The 12,414-nt window shown below is 44.2% G+C and overlaps 1 protein-coding gene across 1 annotated transcript; it reads right to left on the bottom strand.

Moving 5' to 3' along the window:
• Positions 1–1,134: 1,134 nt before the first annotated feature.
• On the bottom strand, positions 1,135–5,775 carry LOC139169861 (vasotocin-neurophysin VT-like). The gene is made up of 3 exons (XM_070756526.1): positions 5,656–5,775; positions 2,680–2,881; positions 1,135–1,393 (listed from the first exon to the last, which is right to left on the bottom strand). The coding sequence occupies exons 1-3, from the start codon at positions 5,773–5,775 to the stop codon at positions 1,230–1,232; spliced, it is 486 nt and encodes a 161-aa protein (XP_070612627.1). The 3' UTR covers positions 1,135–1,229.
• Positions 5,776–12,414: the final 6,639 nt, after the last annotated feature.

The following is a 12,414-nucleotide window of genomic DNA, read 5'->3' as shown; positions in this document are numbered from 1 at the left end:
GAGCTATAGTGGGGCTACCAAGGTCTGCCCACATTTCAACATCACTCCGCGAGTTGCACTGGTGGCCAGTTGGTCTCCGGGCCCAATTCAAAGTGCTGGTTATGACCTACAAAGCCCTACATGGTTTAGGACCAGACTACCTTGGGGACCATCTTCTGTCTCATGCATCCCAGCGGCCAGTCAGGTCCCTCAGAATCAGCCTTCTCCAGGTCCCGTCGGGCCAGATAGTGTCATCTGGCGGGACCTAGGGGAAGAGCCTTCTCTGTTGGGGCCCCAGCCCTCTGGAATGAACTCCCTCCAGAGATGCGTACCACCTCCTCCCTCCTGGTCTTTTGTAAAGCTCTGAAGACCCACCCCTGCCAGCGGGCGTGGAGGCCGTGAGTGATGAGACTGTCTCCGGCTGATATTGTGAATGATTGAACTCGATGAATGGGTATGTCTCTATATGGATCTATATATATATATGTATCATATAGATTTATTTTATATATTGTTGCATTTATAATATTATAAGCCACCCTGAGTCGCTGTGAGAAGGGTGGCATAGAAATCTAATAAATAAATAATAATAATAAATAAATAAATGGGTGAACAGTGCGGTCAGGCGGTAGAGAATGCAAGTAGAATGCTTGGCTGCATCGCTAGAGGTATCACAAGAGGGAGATTGTGATCCCGCTGTATAAAGCGCTAGTGAGACCAAGGGGGCACAATCTGAGGTTAGTTGGGGGAAAGACAAGAAGCAACATGAGAAAATATTATTTGACTGAAAGAGGAGTAAATGCTTGGAACAAAGTTCCAGCAGATGTGGTTGGTAAATCCACAGTAACTGAATGTAAACAAGCCTGGGATAAACACATATCCATTCTAAGATAAAATACAGGAAATAGTATAAGGGCAGACTAGATGGACCGTGAAGTCTTTTTCTGCCGTCAATCTTCTATGTTTCTAAATAAATAAATTTGAATGTTCACTTAGCGACTGTTGTAAATCAAAAGACTACCCACATATCTACAAAAAAATTTCCTTTACTTATTTTGCAGAAAGTTCTGTGTCCCTCTTCATAAACAACACTTCCACAAATTTGTGACATGATGCAAGGAGATTTTATTCATTTTTAGAACTCATTTTTGGGGTAGAGTATTTACATTTTATTCTTAAACGGTTACAGGCATTGGATCCATCGGGGCAGCTTCAGATTCGAAGCCCATTAAGGCCACGAAATTAACCCCTTAATAAAATGGTGGTTTTCCCTGTTGTTGCTTATTCGCCAGGTGCATCAGTCGGAGAAAGAGATCTCCGGTCGAGCCATCTAACCCGGTCAAATTCCTTTCCAGAGACTTCCGTCCTCTCTCGCCGTTTTCATTCCCACAGCCAGCATCGGAGAGGCAACTCTCTGCAAAAGGATATGGAAGAGAAAAACCTGTTGAGTTTGAAGACTGACCATCATGCCTCGTGGGTCAGTCCCGGACAGGTAGGGAAAACGTTGAAATAATAATAATAATAATAATAATAATAATAATAATAATAATAATAATAATAATAGTAATAATCATAATCATTGTTGTTATTATTGTTGTTGTTGTTATTATTATTATTATTATTATTATTATTATTATTATTATTATTATTTATTAGACTTGTATGCCGCCCCTCTCCGAGGACTCGGAGCAGCTCACAACAAATAATACAAATACAAATCTAATATTAAAAACAGTTATAAAAAACCCATTATAAAAAAGCAGTCATACAACCAGACAAACCATGCATAAAATAAGACAGCTAGGGGTATATCAATTTCCCCAAGCCTGGTGACATAGGTGGGTTTTCAAGAGCTTGCGGAAGGCAAGGAGGGTAGGGGCAGTCCTAATCTCTGGGGGGAGGTGATTCCAGAGGGCCAGGGCCACCACAGAGAAGGCTGTTCCCCTGGGTCCCGCCAAACAACATTGCTTTGTCGACGGGAGCCGGAGAAAGCCCACTAATCGGTCACTGGGATTCGTGCCGCAGAAGGCGGTCCTGAAGGTATTCTGGTCTGATGCCATGTAGGGCTTTATAGGTCATAATCAACACTTTGAATTGTGACTGAAACTGATCGGCAGCCAGTGCAGACCATGGAGTGTTGATGATACATGGGCATATTTAGGAAACCCCATGATGGCTCTCGTGGCCGCATTCTGCATGATCTGAAGTTTCCGAACACTTTTCAGAGGTAGCCCCATGTAGAGAGCGTTACAGTAGTCGAACCTCGAGGTGATGAGGGCATGAGTGACTGTGAGCAGTGACTCCTGGTCCAAATAGGGCCGCAACTGGTGCACCAGGCGAACCTGGGCAAACGCCCTCCTTGCCACAGAAAGATGGTGCTCTAAAGTTAGCTGTGGATCGAGGAGGACGCCCAAGTTGCGAACCCTCTACGAGGAGGTCAATAATCCCTCCCCCAGGGTAATGGATGGACCCACAGCCACTCCGTCTTGTCAGGTTGAGTTTGAGCCTGAATCCCGTACCGTGTGTGTGCCCCCTTTCCGGTGGTGCCGGGAATTGTGCCTCACCACTGTCTGGTTACAGAACGGAATGCTTTAAGGCTTCGGCAGCGCTCAACATAACATTTGGCTGAGGGCGAATGCAATCTTTCTTTCTCTCCCCATTTTCCCTCCCCTGCCTCTGGTTCGTCCCTCCTGTAAATACCATCATTGCAGCAAATGCCAGGGGCCGCGCATCGCCCTCCCGCACCGCAGGGCTTCCCACCAGCCTCGCAGGGAGAAGGGAGAAAGTTCTCCTCCAGGCAGCGCAGAGTCTCCGAAGTCCCAAAATAGCAGCCCAGTTCTTCTCCGCAGCAAATGCTGGGCCCGAAGCAGTTCCCTCTGTTGCCGGGACCACAGGGGATGCACTGAAAGAGAAATGAAAAGAATGACCATTAACATCTGGAACGATCACTGGGGAAAAACTACAGTATTGTTTGGAGTAAAAATTGGGTGCGTCTAATGATAATAATGATAATAATGATAATAATGATAATAATGATAATAATAATAATAATAATAATAATAATAATAATAAAAATAATAATAATAATAAAAAAGAGTAGTAGAAAGCGTAGTAGATCCTTGGAACAAACTTCCAGCAGACGTGGTTGGTAAATCCACAGTAACTGAATTTAAACATGCCTGGGATAAACATAGATCCATTGTAAGATAAAATACAGGAAATAGTATAAGGGCAGACTAGATGGACCATGAGGTCTTTTTCTGCCGTCAGTCTTCTATGTTTCTATGTTTCTAATAATAATAATAATAATAATAATAATAATAATAATAATAATAATAATAATAATAATTATTATTATTATTATTATTATTATTATTATTATTATTATTATTATTATTATTATTATTATTATTATTATTATTTATTGGATTTGCATGCCGCCCCTCTCCATAGACTCGGGGCGGCTAACAACAATAGTAAAAACAGCATGTGACAATCCAATAATAAAACAACTAAAAACCCTTATTATAAAACCAAACATATAGAGAAACATACCATGCATAACTTGTAATGGCGTAGGGGGAAGGAATATCTCAACTCCCCCATGCCTGGCAGTATAAATGAGTCTTGAGTAATTTATGAAAGACAGGGAGGGTGGGGGCAATTCTAATCTCCGGGGGGAGTTGGTTCCAGAGGGCCGGGGCCGCCACAGAGAAGGCTCTTCCCCTGGGGCCCGCCAAACGACATTGTTTAGTCGACGGGACCCGGAGAAAGCCAACTCTGTGGGACTTATACTTATACTCCGAATGCAACTCTTTTTTTTCCAACCCTAACAATCTTCCCAGCTCTTACCTTGCAGGTTCTTTCATTGTTACTCTCTGTAAGAATATTTTCCAAAACTCTCTTTGTAGGATTTTTCCCCCCATTCCCTACTTATTTATTTATTTTATTGATCTATTAGATTTGTATGCCGCCCCTCTCCGAAGACTCGGAGCGGCTCACAACAGGAATACAAAATACAAATCCAATGATTAAAACAGGAAAACAGTTAAAAACCCTTGATTTAAAAACACTCATGCAACTTAAACAAACCATACATAAAACGGAGCGACCGAGGGGAATCAATTTCCCCATGCCTGGAGGCAAAGATGGGTTTTTAGGAGTTTACGAAAGGCAAAGAGGATGGGGGCAGTCCTCATCTCCCGGGGGAGTTGATTCCAGAGGGTCGGGGCCGCCACAGAGAAGGCTCTTCCCCTGGGTCCTGACAGACGGCATTGTTTTGTCGACGGGACCTGGAGAAGGCCAACTCTGTGGGACCTAATCGGTCGCTGGGATTCGTGCGGCAGAACGCGGTCCCGAAGGTATTCTGGCCCGATGCCATGAAGGGCTTGCTCCAAATGTTTCTTTCCAGCCCTAACCAGGTGCTAACGATGTTCCCAGCTCTTAATGGCTTGCAAGCTCTTTCATTGTTACTCTCTGCAAAGAATGTTTTCCAAGCCCAACGTCTTTGCAGGGTTTTTTTTCCCATTGCTCTACTTGCTCCAAATGTTTCTTTCCAGGTGCTAACAATGTTCCCAGCGCTTAGCTGCTTGCAAACCTTTTCATTGTTACTCTCTGCAAATACGTTTTTTTTAAAGTCCTAACCAGGGGATAAAATAATGTGCTGAAGCTGACCAGACTAAGGATTTCCTGACCATTTAGAATAGAATAGAATAGAATAGAATAGAATAGAAAAGAATATTTTATTGGCCAAGTGTGATTGGACACACAAGGAATTTGTCTTGGTGCAGATGCTCTCCGCGTACATAAAAGAAAAAGATGCATTTGTCAAGACTCATGTGGTACAACACTTAATGGTTGTCATAGGGGTCAAATAAGCAATGAAGAAACAATCAATATTAATAAAAATAGAACAATTAACCAGTGGAACAGCTTGCCACCAGACGTTGTGAATGCCCCAACACTGGATGTTTTAAAGCAGATATTGGATACCTATCTGTCTGAAGCAGTGTAGGGTTTCCTGCCTAAGCTGGGGGGGGTTGGACTAGAAGACCTCCAAGGTCCCTTCCAACTCTATTGTTGTTTGTTAAAGGACAAGCAAGAAGGAAGGACCAGAATATCTCCAGGACCGCCTTCTGCCGCACGAATCCCAGCGACCAGTTAGGTCCCACAGAGTTGGCCTTCTCCAGGTCCCGTCGACTAAACAATGCCATTTGGCGGGACCCAGGGGAAGAGCCTTCTCTGTGGCGGCCCCGACCCTCTGGAACCAGCTCCTCCCGGAGATCAGAATTGCCTCCACCCTCCTCGCCTTTCGTAAGCTCCTTAAAACCCACCTCTGTTGTCAGGCATGGGGGAATTGAGATATTCCTTCCCCCCCACTCCCAGGCCTATACAATTTATTCATGGTATGTTTGTGTGTATGCTTGGTTTTAATAAGGGTTTTTAGTTATTTTAAATATTAGATTTGTTATACGCTGTTTTATTATTGTCGTTAGCCGCCCCGAGTCTACGGAGAGGGGCGGCATACAAATCTAATAAGTAAGTAAGTAAGTAAGTAAGTAAGTAAGTAAGTAAGTAAGTAAGTAAGTAAGTAAGTAAGTAAGTAAGTAAATAAATAAATAAATAAAGTGAAGACGGAAGGGATAAATAGAAACACCTATCATTTTTCTGCCTTACCTGTCGTATTTCTCCATCGGGCAGGGACCTCTTTCCTCCTCGGGGACAGTTCTGGATGTAGCAGGCTGAAGACAAGGTGAGAAGGCAGAAGAGAAACACCGACAGGATCCCGGCAGGCATCTTCGGAAGTTTGGCAAGCGAGTGGCACCTGCAGTTTTGCCTTCTGGCTCCTGCTATCTGATTCCTGGCTGCTGTATCTCCTGCGTATTTATATCGTTCGCATCACTTTGTTTGCAACCCCGTAACGCTGTCCCCCGACATTGATACAGGTGGGGGGGCTCTCTTTCCCCCCCCTCCCTCCACAAACCTCCCACCCGAAACCCGGCCTCCGACCGACACCCGTAATTGAGCCATTCAGTGCCGAGAGCTGTTCATTTCTCCCAAAGCTGCCGCCGTTATTGTCGGCCAATTATTTTTTTTAATCAGGGCATCATCAAAAATGACGAGTCGGGTGGGCCCACGGGAACGGCGTTGGCTGGCGGCATCGGGCATAAAACCAGGATGATTTTTCTCTGTCCAAAATCTTTGTTGTTGTTTTTTTCGGCTAATATTTTTTTCTCCATACAAACTTTTTCAATACATTTTCTCTTCTCTTCTCTTCTCCTCTTATTTTCCCTTCCCTTCCCTCCCCTCCATAGTCTAGCCCAGTCCAGTCCATATTCTATTCTATCCTATATTATCCTACTCTATTCTACTTTACTCTATTGTATTCTATTAATTCTATTCCATTCCATTCCGTATTTTCTCTTCTCTTCTCTTCTCTCTTCTAGTCTGCATTTTATTCCATTCCATATTCTAGTCTAGTCTGGTCCGGTCTGATCTGGTGCATTTCATTCCATTCCATTCCATTCCATTCCATTCTTGTATTCTATGTTCTATTTTTTTCTATTTTTCCTCTCCTCCCCTCCTCTCTCCTCCCCTCCCCTCCCCTCCCCTCTCTCTTCCATTCCATTCCTATTTTCTATTCCTCTCCTCTCCTCTGCTCTACTTTCCCCTTCCATTATTTTAAGCTCTTTGGAGAACTCCCGATTCAACAAGTCAACCAAGCAATTGTGCAAACACAGTGACATCTTCAACCTCTTTTTTTTTTTGGTGGCCAGGCCAAAACGATGGGGAGAAGGCCTGGTGGTGGTAGGTGGCGGCTCCTGGTCATGTTTCAAACCCTCCTCCACGCTTGACTCGCAGCCAAAGAGCTGGAGAGATCTTCTGCCAAGCTCCAGATGGAAATTCCTCCGATTTAGCGTCAGGAGGATGGTGGGACTCATTGGCTGCAGCCGAGAAAATTCCCCTGCGCCCCTTCCCATCTGTTGTAGGACAAGGCCAAGCCCAAAAGGAGCTTCGGAGACAGGCTTTCCCCATTTTTCCTCCTACTTTTGGTTCTGGACAAACACAGTGACCCCGAAGAGTCCAGCTTCACTTAACTTCTTTAAAGGGGCTACCGTGAGCAACAAGGGCTCAGGAATGGTGGCGTGATGCTGGAGCTTGCTTTCGGCTTTCGAGGAACCTTTGACTTTCCTGGAGGATATTCGGAAATGCATTCTCTTCACTCCTAGTCCCTTCCAGCATTGATGATGTTACCTAGCTGGGTAGTGAAATGTCTGCAAATAAACGATCAAGTTAAAGAGCACCAAGGACCCCATAGTCGTTGTTATTAGCCTCTTCTCTATTCTATTCTATTCTATTCTATTCTGATATTCTCTTCTCTCCGCAGTCTGCATTGGTTGCCGATCAGTTTCCGGTCACAATTCAAAGTGTTGGTTATGACCTATAAAGCCCTTCATGGCACCAGACCAGAATACCTCAGAGACCGCCTTCTGCTGCAAGAATCCCAGCGACCAGTTAGGCCCCACAGAGTGGGCCTTCTCCGGGTCCCGTCAACTAAACAATGCCGCTTGGCGGGACCCAGGGGAAGAGCCTTCTCTGTGGCGGCCCCGACCCTCTGGAACCAACTCCCCCCAGAGATCAGAATTGCCCCCACCCTCCTTGCCTTTTGTAAGCTACTTAAAACCCACCTCTGCCGCCAGGCATGGGGGAATTAAGACTTTTTCTCCCCCTAGGCCGTCACAACTGTATATATGGTATGCTTGTATGTATGTTTGGTTTTTATATATTAAGGGGTTTTAATTTGCTTTTAGTATGGGATTTTATTGTACATTGTTTATGATTGTTGTTAGCCGCCCCGAGTTTTCGGAGAGGGGCGGCATATAAATCCAATAAAACTTGAAACTAGTCTATTCTGATATTCTGTTCTGTTCTATTCTATTTTAGTCTAGTCTAGTTTCTATTCTATTCTCTATTCTATTCTAATTCTGATATTCTTTTCTTTTCTTTTCTCATCTATTCTCTCTTCTTCTATTCTCTCCTCTATTCTCTATTCCTCTTCACTTCTCTTCTCTCCTCTCTTCTCCTATTCTCTATTCCTCTTCTCTTCTCACTTCTGTTCTGTTCTATTCTATCTTCTCTTCCCTTCTTTCTTCTCTTCTCCTATTCTATTCTCTATTCTATCTTCTCCCCTCTATTCTCTATTCCTCTTCTCTTCTCACTTCTGTTCTGTTCTATTCTATCTTCTCTTCCCTTCTTTCTTCTCCTATTCTATTCTATTCTCTATTCTATCTTCTCTCCTCTCCTCTATTCTCTCTTCTCCTGTTCTCTATTCTATATTCCTCTTCTCTTCTCCTGTTGTTCTACTCTATTCTATCTTCTCTTCTCCTATTCTCCTCTTTCTTCTCTTCTCCTAATCTCTTCTCTATTCTGTCTTCTCTTCTCTCATCTCTTCTCTCCTATTCTTTTCTCTATTCTCTATTTCTCTTCTCTTCTCACTTTTCATGTCCTGTCCTACTCTACTCAACTCATCTTCTCTTCTCTATTCTATTCTCAGAGATGCTCCAGAGAGGCACTCCATTGCTGATCAGCAAGTTGGGACTCGAGAACTTTTCCTGACTTTGGAGCCTGGGATAATAACAGAGTTGGCTTGGGCTTGCATTCCGCATTGGGTTGTTGTCTTCTTGTTATTTACACCTCCACTCATCCCTCCCACCCAGCTCTCTTCCACGGAGGAGCTAAACCCTCCCTGCGGTGCAGGTCCCCGAGGGAAGCCAGGGCAGGCTGGATGCCAGCAGGGAACGACCCGAGGATGTGCCATGCATACGCAGAAAGGAATCTGGCCACGGATAAAGACGTCAGCAAGCTCGCCCTCGGAGACCCTGGCAGCTGGCCAGGACGGTCAACGCCACAGGTTCTCTTCCATTTAAGAGAAGCGACGCTCCAAGGGGGCCGCAGCGGTTGAATTAATTCGCAGGAAGACAGAGAACGAGGAATGCAGAGGAGCAAATCAGAAAGATAACAACTTCGCTGGAAGAAACCCAAATCGGTGGAGGCTTTGATCACCCAGAATTCCTTGACCAACATGGCCAAGTCGAAGAATTCTGGAAATTGGTCCAAAGTACTGTACTACAGATTTGAACAAAATGAGTCCCAGCGACCACTTAGGTCCCACAGAGTTGGCCTTCTCCAGGTCCCGTCAACTAGACCAGTGATTTTCAACCTTTTTTGAGCCATGGCACATTTTTTACATTTACAAAACCCTGGGACACATTGAGGGGGGGGGGGCAGCTAAAAAGTTTGGACAAATTTTTTTTCTCTTCCTTCCTCCCTTTCGCTCTATTTCTCTCTCCCTCCCTCTTTCTCTCCCTTCTTTTTTTCTCTCTCCATCCCTTTCTTTCTCTTCCTTCCTCTCTTTGCTCTTTCTCCCTCCCTCCCTCCATGTCTTTCTCTCTCCCACCTTCCCTCCCTCTCTCTCTTTCTCTTGCTGTCTCTTGATTTCTCTCTCTCTTGCTTTCTTTCTCTCTTTTTTGTTTTCTTCTCTCTTGTTTTCTTTCTCTCTTGCTTTCTTTCTCTCTCTCTCTCTCTTCCTCTCTCTTGTTTTCTTTCTCTCTCTGAGCTTCGCGGCACACCTGACCATGTCTCACGGCACACTAGTGTGCCGAGGCACACTGGATGAAAAACACTGAACTAGACAATGTCGCTTGGCAGGGCCTAGTGGAAGAGCCTTCTCTGTGGGGGGCCCGGCCCTCTGGAATCAGCTCCCCCCGGAGATTTGCACTGCTCCCACCTTCCTCGCCTTCAGCAAGAGTCTGAAGACTCATTTGTGCCGTCAGGCTTCGGGCTATTAATTACTTGCCCCCTGGCCGATGAAATGAAATGGATGCTTGCTGTTTGAATGGGGGTGATTCGTTTTTAATGTACAGTGATACCTCGTCTTATGAACTTAATTGGTTCCGGGACGAGGTTTGTAAGGTGAAAAGTTTGTAAGACGAAACAATGTTTCGCATAGGAATCAATGGAAAATTGATTAATGCATGCAAACCCAAAACTCACCCCTTTTGCCAGCTGAAGCGCCCGTTTTTGCACTGCTGGGATTCCCCTGAGGCTCCCCTCCATGGGAAACCCCACCTCCGGACTTCCATGTTTTTGTGATGCTGCAGGAAAATCCCAGTAGGGGAATCCCAGCAGCGCAAAAACGGGTGCTTCGCTAGCAACGGAAGTCCGGAGGTGGGGTTTCCCAGCGAGGGGAGCCTCAGAGAAATTGCAGCATCGTAAAAACATGGAAGTCCTCGAAACCTCACCTCTGGACTTCTGGAGGGGAGTCTCAGGGGAATCCCAGCAGCGCAAAAACGGGCGCTTGGCTGGCAACGGAGGTCCGGAGGGGGGCATCCCAGTGGCGGCGGCTTGGGTTGTTAAGGTGAAAATAGTTTGGAAGAAGAGGCAAAAAAATCTTAAACCCCGGGTTTGTATCTCAAAAAGTTTGTAAGACGAGGTATCACTGTACTAGGGTTTTAGACTAGTTAGTTTTAAATTTAAATTGGATTTCAGATGTTTTTTATTGTCCTTTACACGTCTTATGCCGCCCCGAATCCTCGGAGACGGGTGGCATATAAATCCAATGAATAAATAAATATGTGCTACAAAGTAAAATTAAAATAATGCGAAAATAAGGGACGAAAAAGAAAAGAGGAGAAATTATAGGGCAGTGATGGTGAACTTTTTATTGGTTCACATGCCAAAAGGCATGTGCCCACATCCATTCCTCCTCCCTCTTCCTGCTTGTGATACCTCTAGGTATGCAGCCAAGCATTCTACTCACTTTCCCTTCCACCTGACTGCACTGTTCACCCATTTGGAGACTGTCAGAAATCACTAGCCCTAAATCCTTTTCTTCTGAAGTTTTTGCTAACACAGAACTGCCAATACAATACTCCTGAATATAATCTAAAACTATAAAACCCCGTATTAAAAGAAACCCATGAATTATAATGCAGTCGTAATCCCATACATACAAACCATTCATTTAGGTTATTTTGTGTGCGTGCATCTCCAGTGTGATTTTCTGCGCATACAAAAATGCACCAAAATCTTGCGAGGGGATGCGCGCACGAGCTTAAGAAAGATTGAAAAATGCCATATAAAATAAATAAAAATAAATAATAGAAATAAAAATAAGTAATAAAACAATAACCCTTCACCGTCACACGACAGCATCCATTCATACTCACCCATATAAAATTTCTAAATAAGTAATAAATAAATTACCCATATGTGTTTTTATTCTATCCAATTTCTCGGTTAGATCAGGTAAAAAATAATAATAATAATTTAACCGGTGGCTGCATTGAACAAGAAGCCATGGGTGGAAACAAAACAAGCAGAGAAGCAACTTAGAACTAAGGAGAAATTTCCTGACAGTTAGAACAATTGATAAGTGGAACTACCTGCCACCAGAAGTTGTAAATGCTCCGACACTGGAAGTTTTCAAGAAGATGTTAGATAACCATTTGTCTGAAGTAGTGTAGAGTTTCCTGCCTAAGCAGGGGGTTGGACTAGAAGACCTCCAAGGTCCCTTCCAACTCATTATTATTATTATAACATGATGTTCGTCTAAAATATTTTCAGCAGTTTCTCAAACTGACTCAACTCTGCCAAATGTAGAATTATGACACACAGAGAGAGAAGTTAATTATGTTTTCACTTCTAGACGGAATGACCACATTAGGAGATCGGGCCAGACTTCAGAATACTGTATCATAAAATGACATTAGTGGCAATTATCCAGCCTCCGATAAACGGTGCCTTGAATCATAATGCAGCCCTAAAAAAATTAATATGCAACAACACTTCTTTTTTTAAAAAAGTCAACAAAGGTTAATTAAATGTTTTTCAAGCAAAGGGGAAATTTAAAAACAAGTTGACGCAAACAAACTCAAGGATGCCGGGAGAAAAAATTATTTTAGCACAGGGGGGAAAGGGGGAAAGGGTGAACATCTTTAAAGGGTGCGATGACAGTGGTACTACATAGTTTTGAAGTAACTCCGACATAGGCCCGGGTTCCAAGCATTATTTGGCAATGTACAAATATAGTAAATAAAAGATCATAGAAACGTAGTGTTGTGGTCAGCTCTGGCCCAGCTCCTGCCCCAAGGACTGGGGATGTGGGGGAAACATCCACATGCTGCAGGCCTGTTTTGCCCCCGGTGGAATCTGCTGATGAAGGCTCCTCTGACCAAGAAGACAGGAGTGACAGGGAGGAGGAGAGTGGGGCAGACAGCTCAGAAGGAGATCAATTATCTCGCTTCTCCTTGGATTCAGAACAAGAGTTAATGATACAGCCACGCATGTGGAGAGCGATGCATAGGCAGCAACAACTGAGAGATTATTATCAAAGAAAATGAGGCCACCTGTGGTTGGGTGGGGCTGTGGTCATTA

The sequence above is a fragment of the Erythrolamprus reginae genome, chromosome 7, assembly GCF_031021105.1.
Source record: "Erythrolamprus reginae isolate rEryReg1 chromosome 7, rEryReg1.hap1, whole genome shotgun sequence".
NCBI classification, from domain to species: Eukaryota; Metazoa; Chordata; class Lepidosauria; order Squamata; family Dipsadidae; genus Erythrolamprus; species Erythrolamprus reginae.
The sequence above is the reverse complement of the archived record's forward strand: the minus strand, read 5'-3'. Positions and strand labels throughout refer to the sequence as shown.

Bases quoted from the DNA above. Each gene is read 5' to 3' on its own strand.
- LOC139169861 (XM_070756526.1), bottom strand. From the start codon at position 5,775: ATGCCTGCCGGGATCCTGTCGGTGTTTCTCTTCTGCCTTCTCACCTTG. The intron at 2,882-5,655 runs GTAAGGCAGAAA...TTTCTCTTTCAG, and splicing joins CCGATGGAGAAATACGACAG to TGCATCCCCTGTGGTCCCGG. The intron at 1,394-2,679 runs GTATTTACAGGA...ATCCTTTTGCAG, and splicing joins TGGCATTTGCTGCAATGATG to AGAGTTGCCTCTCCGATGCT.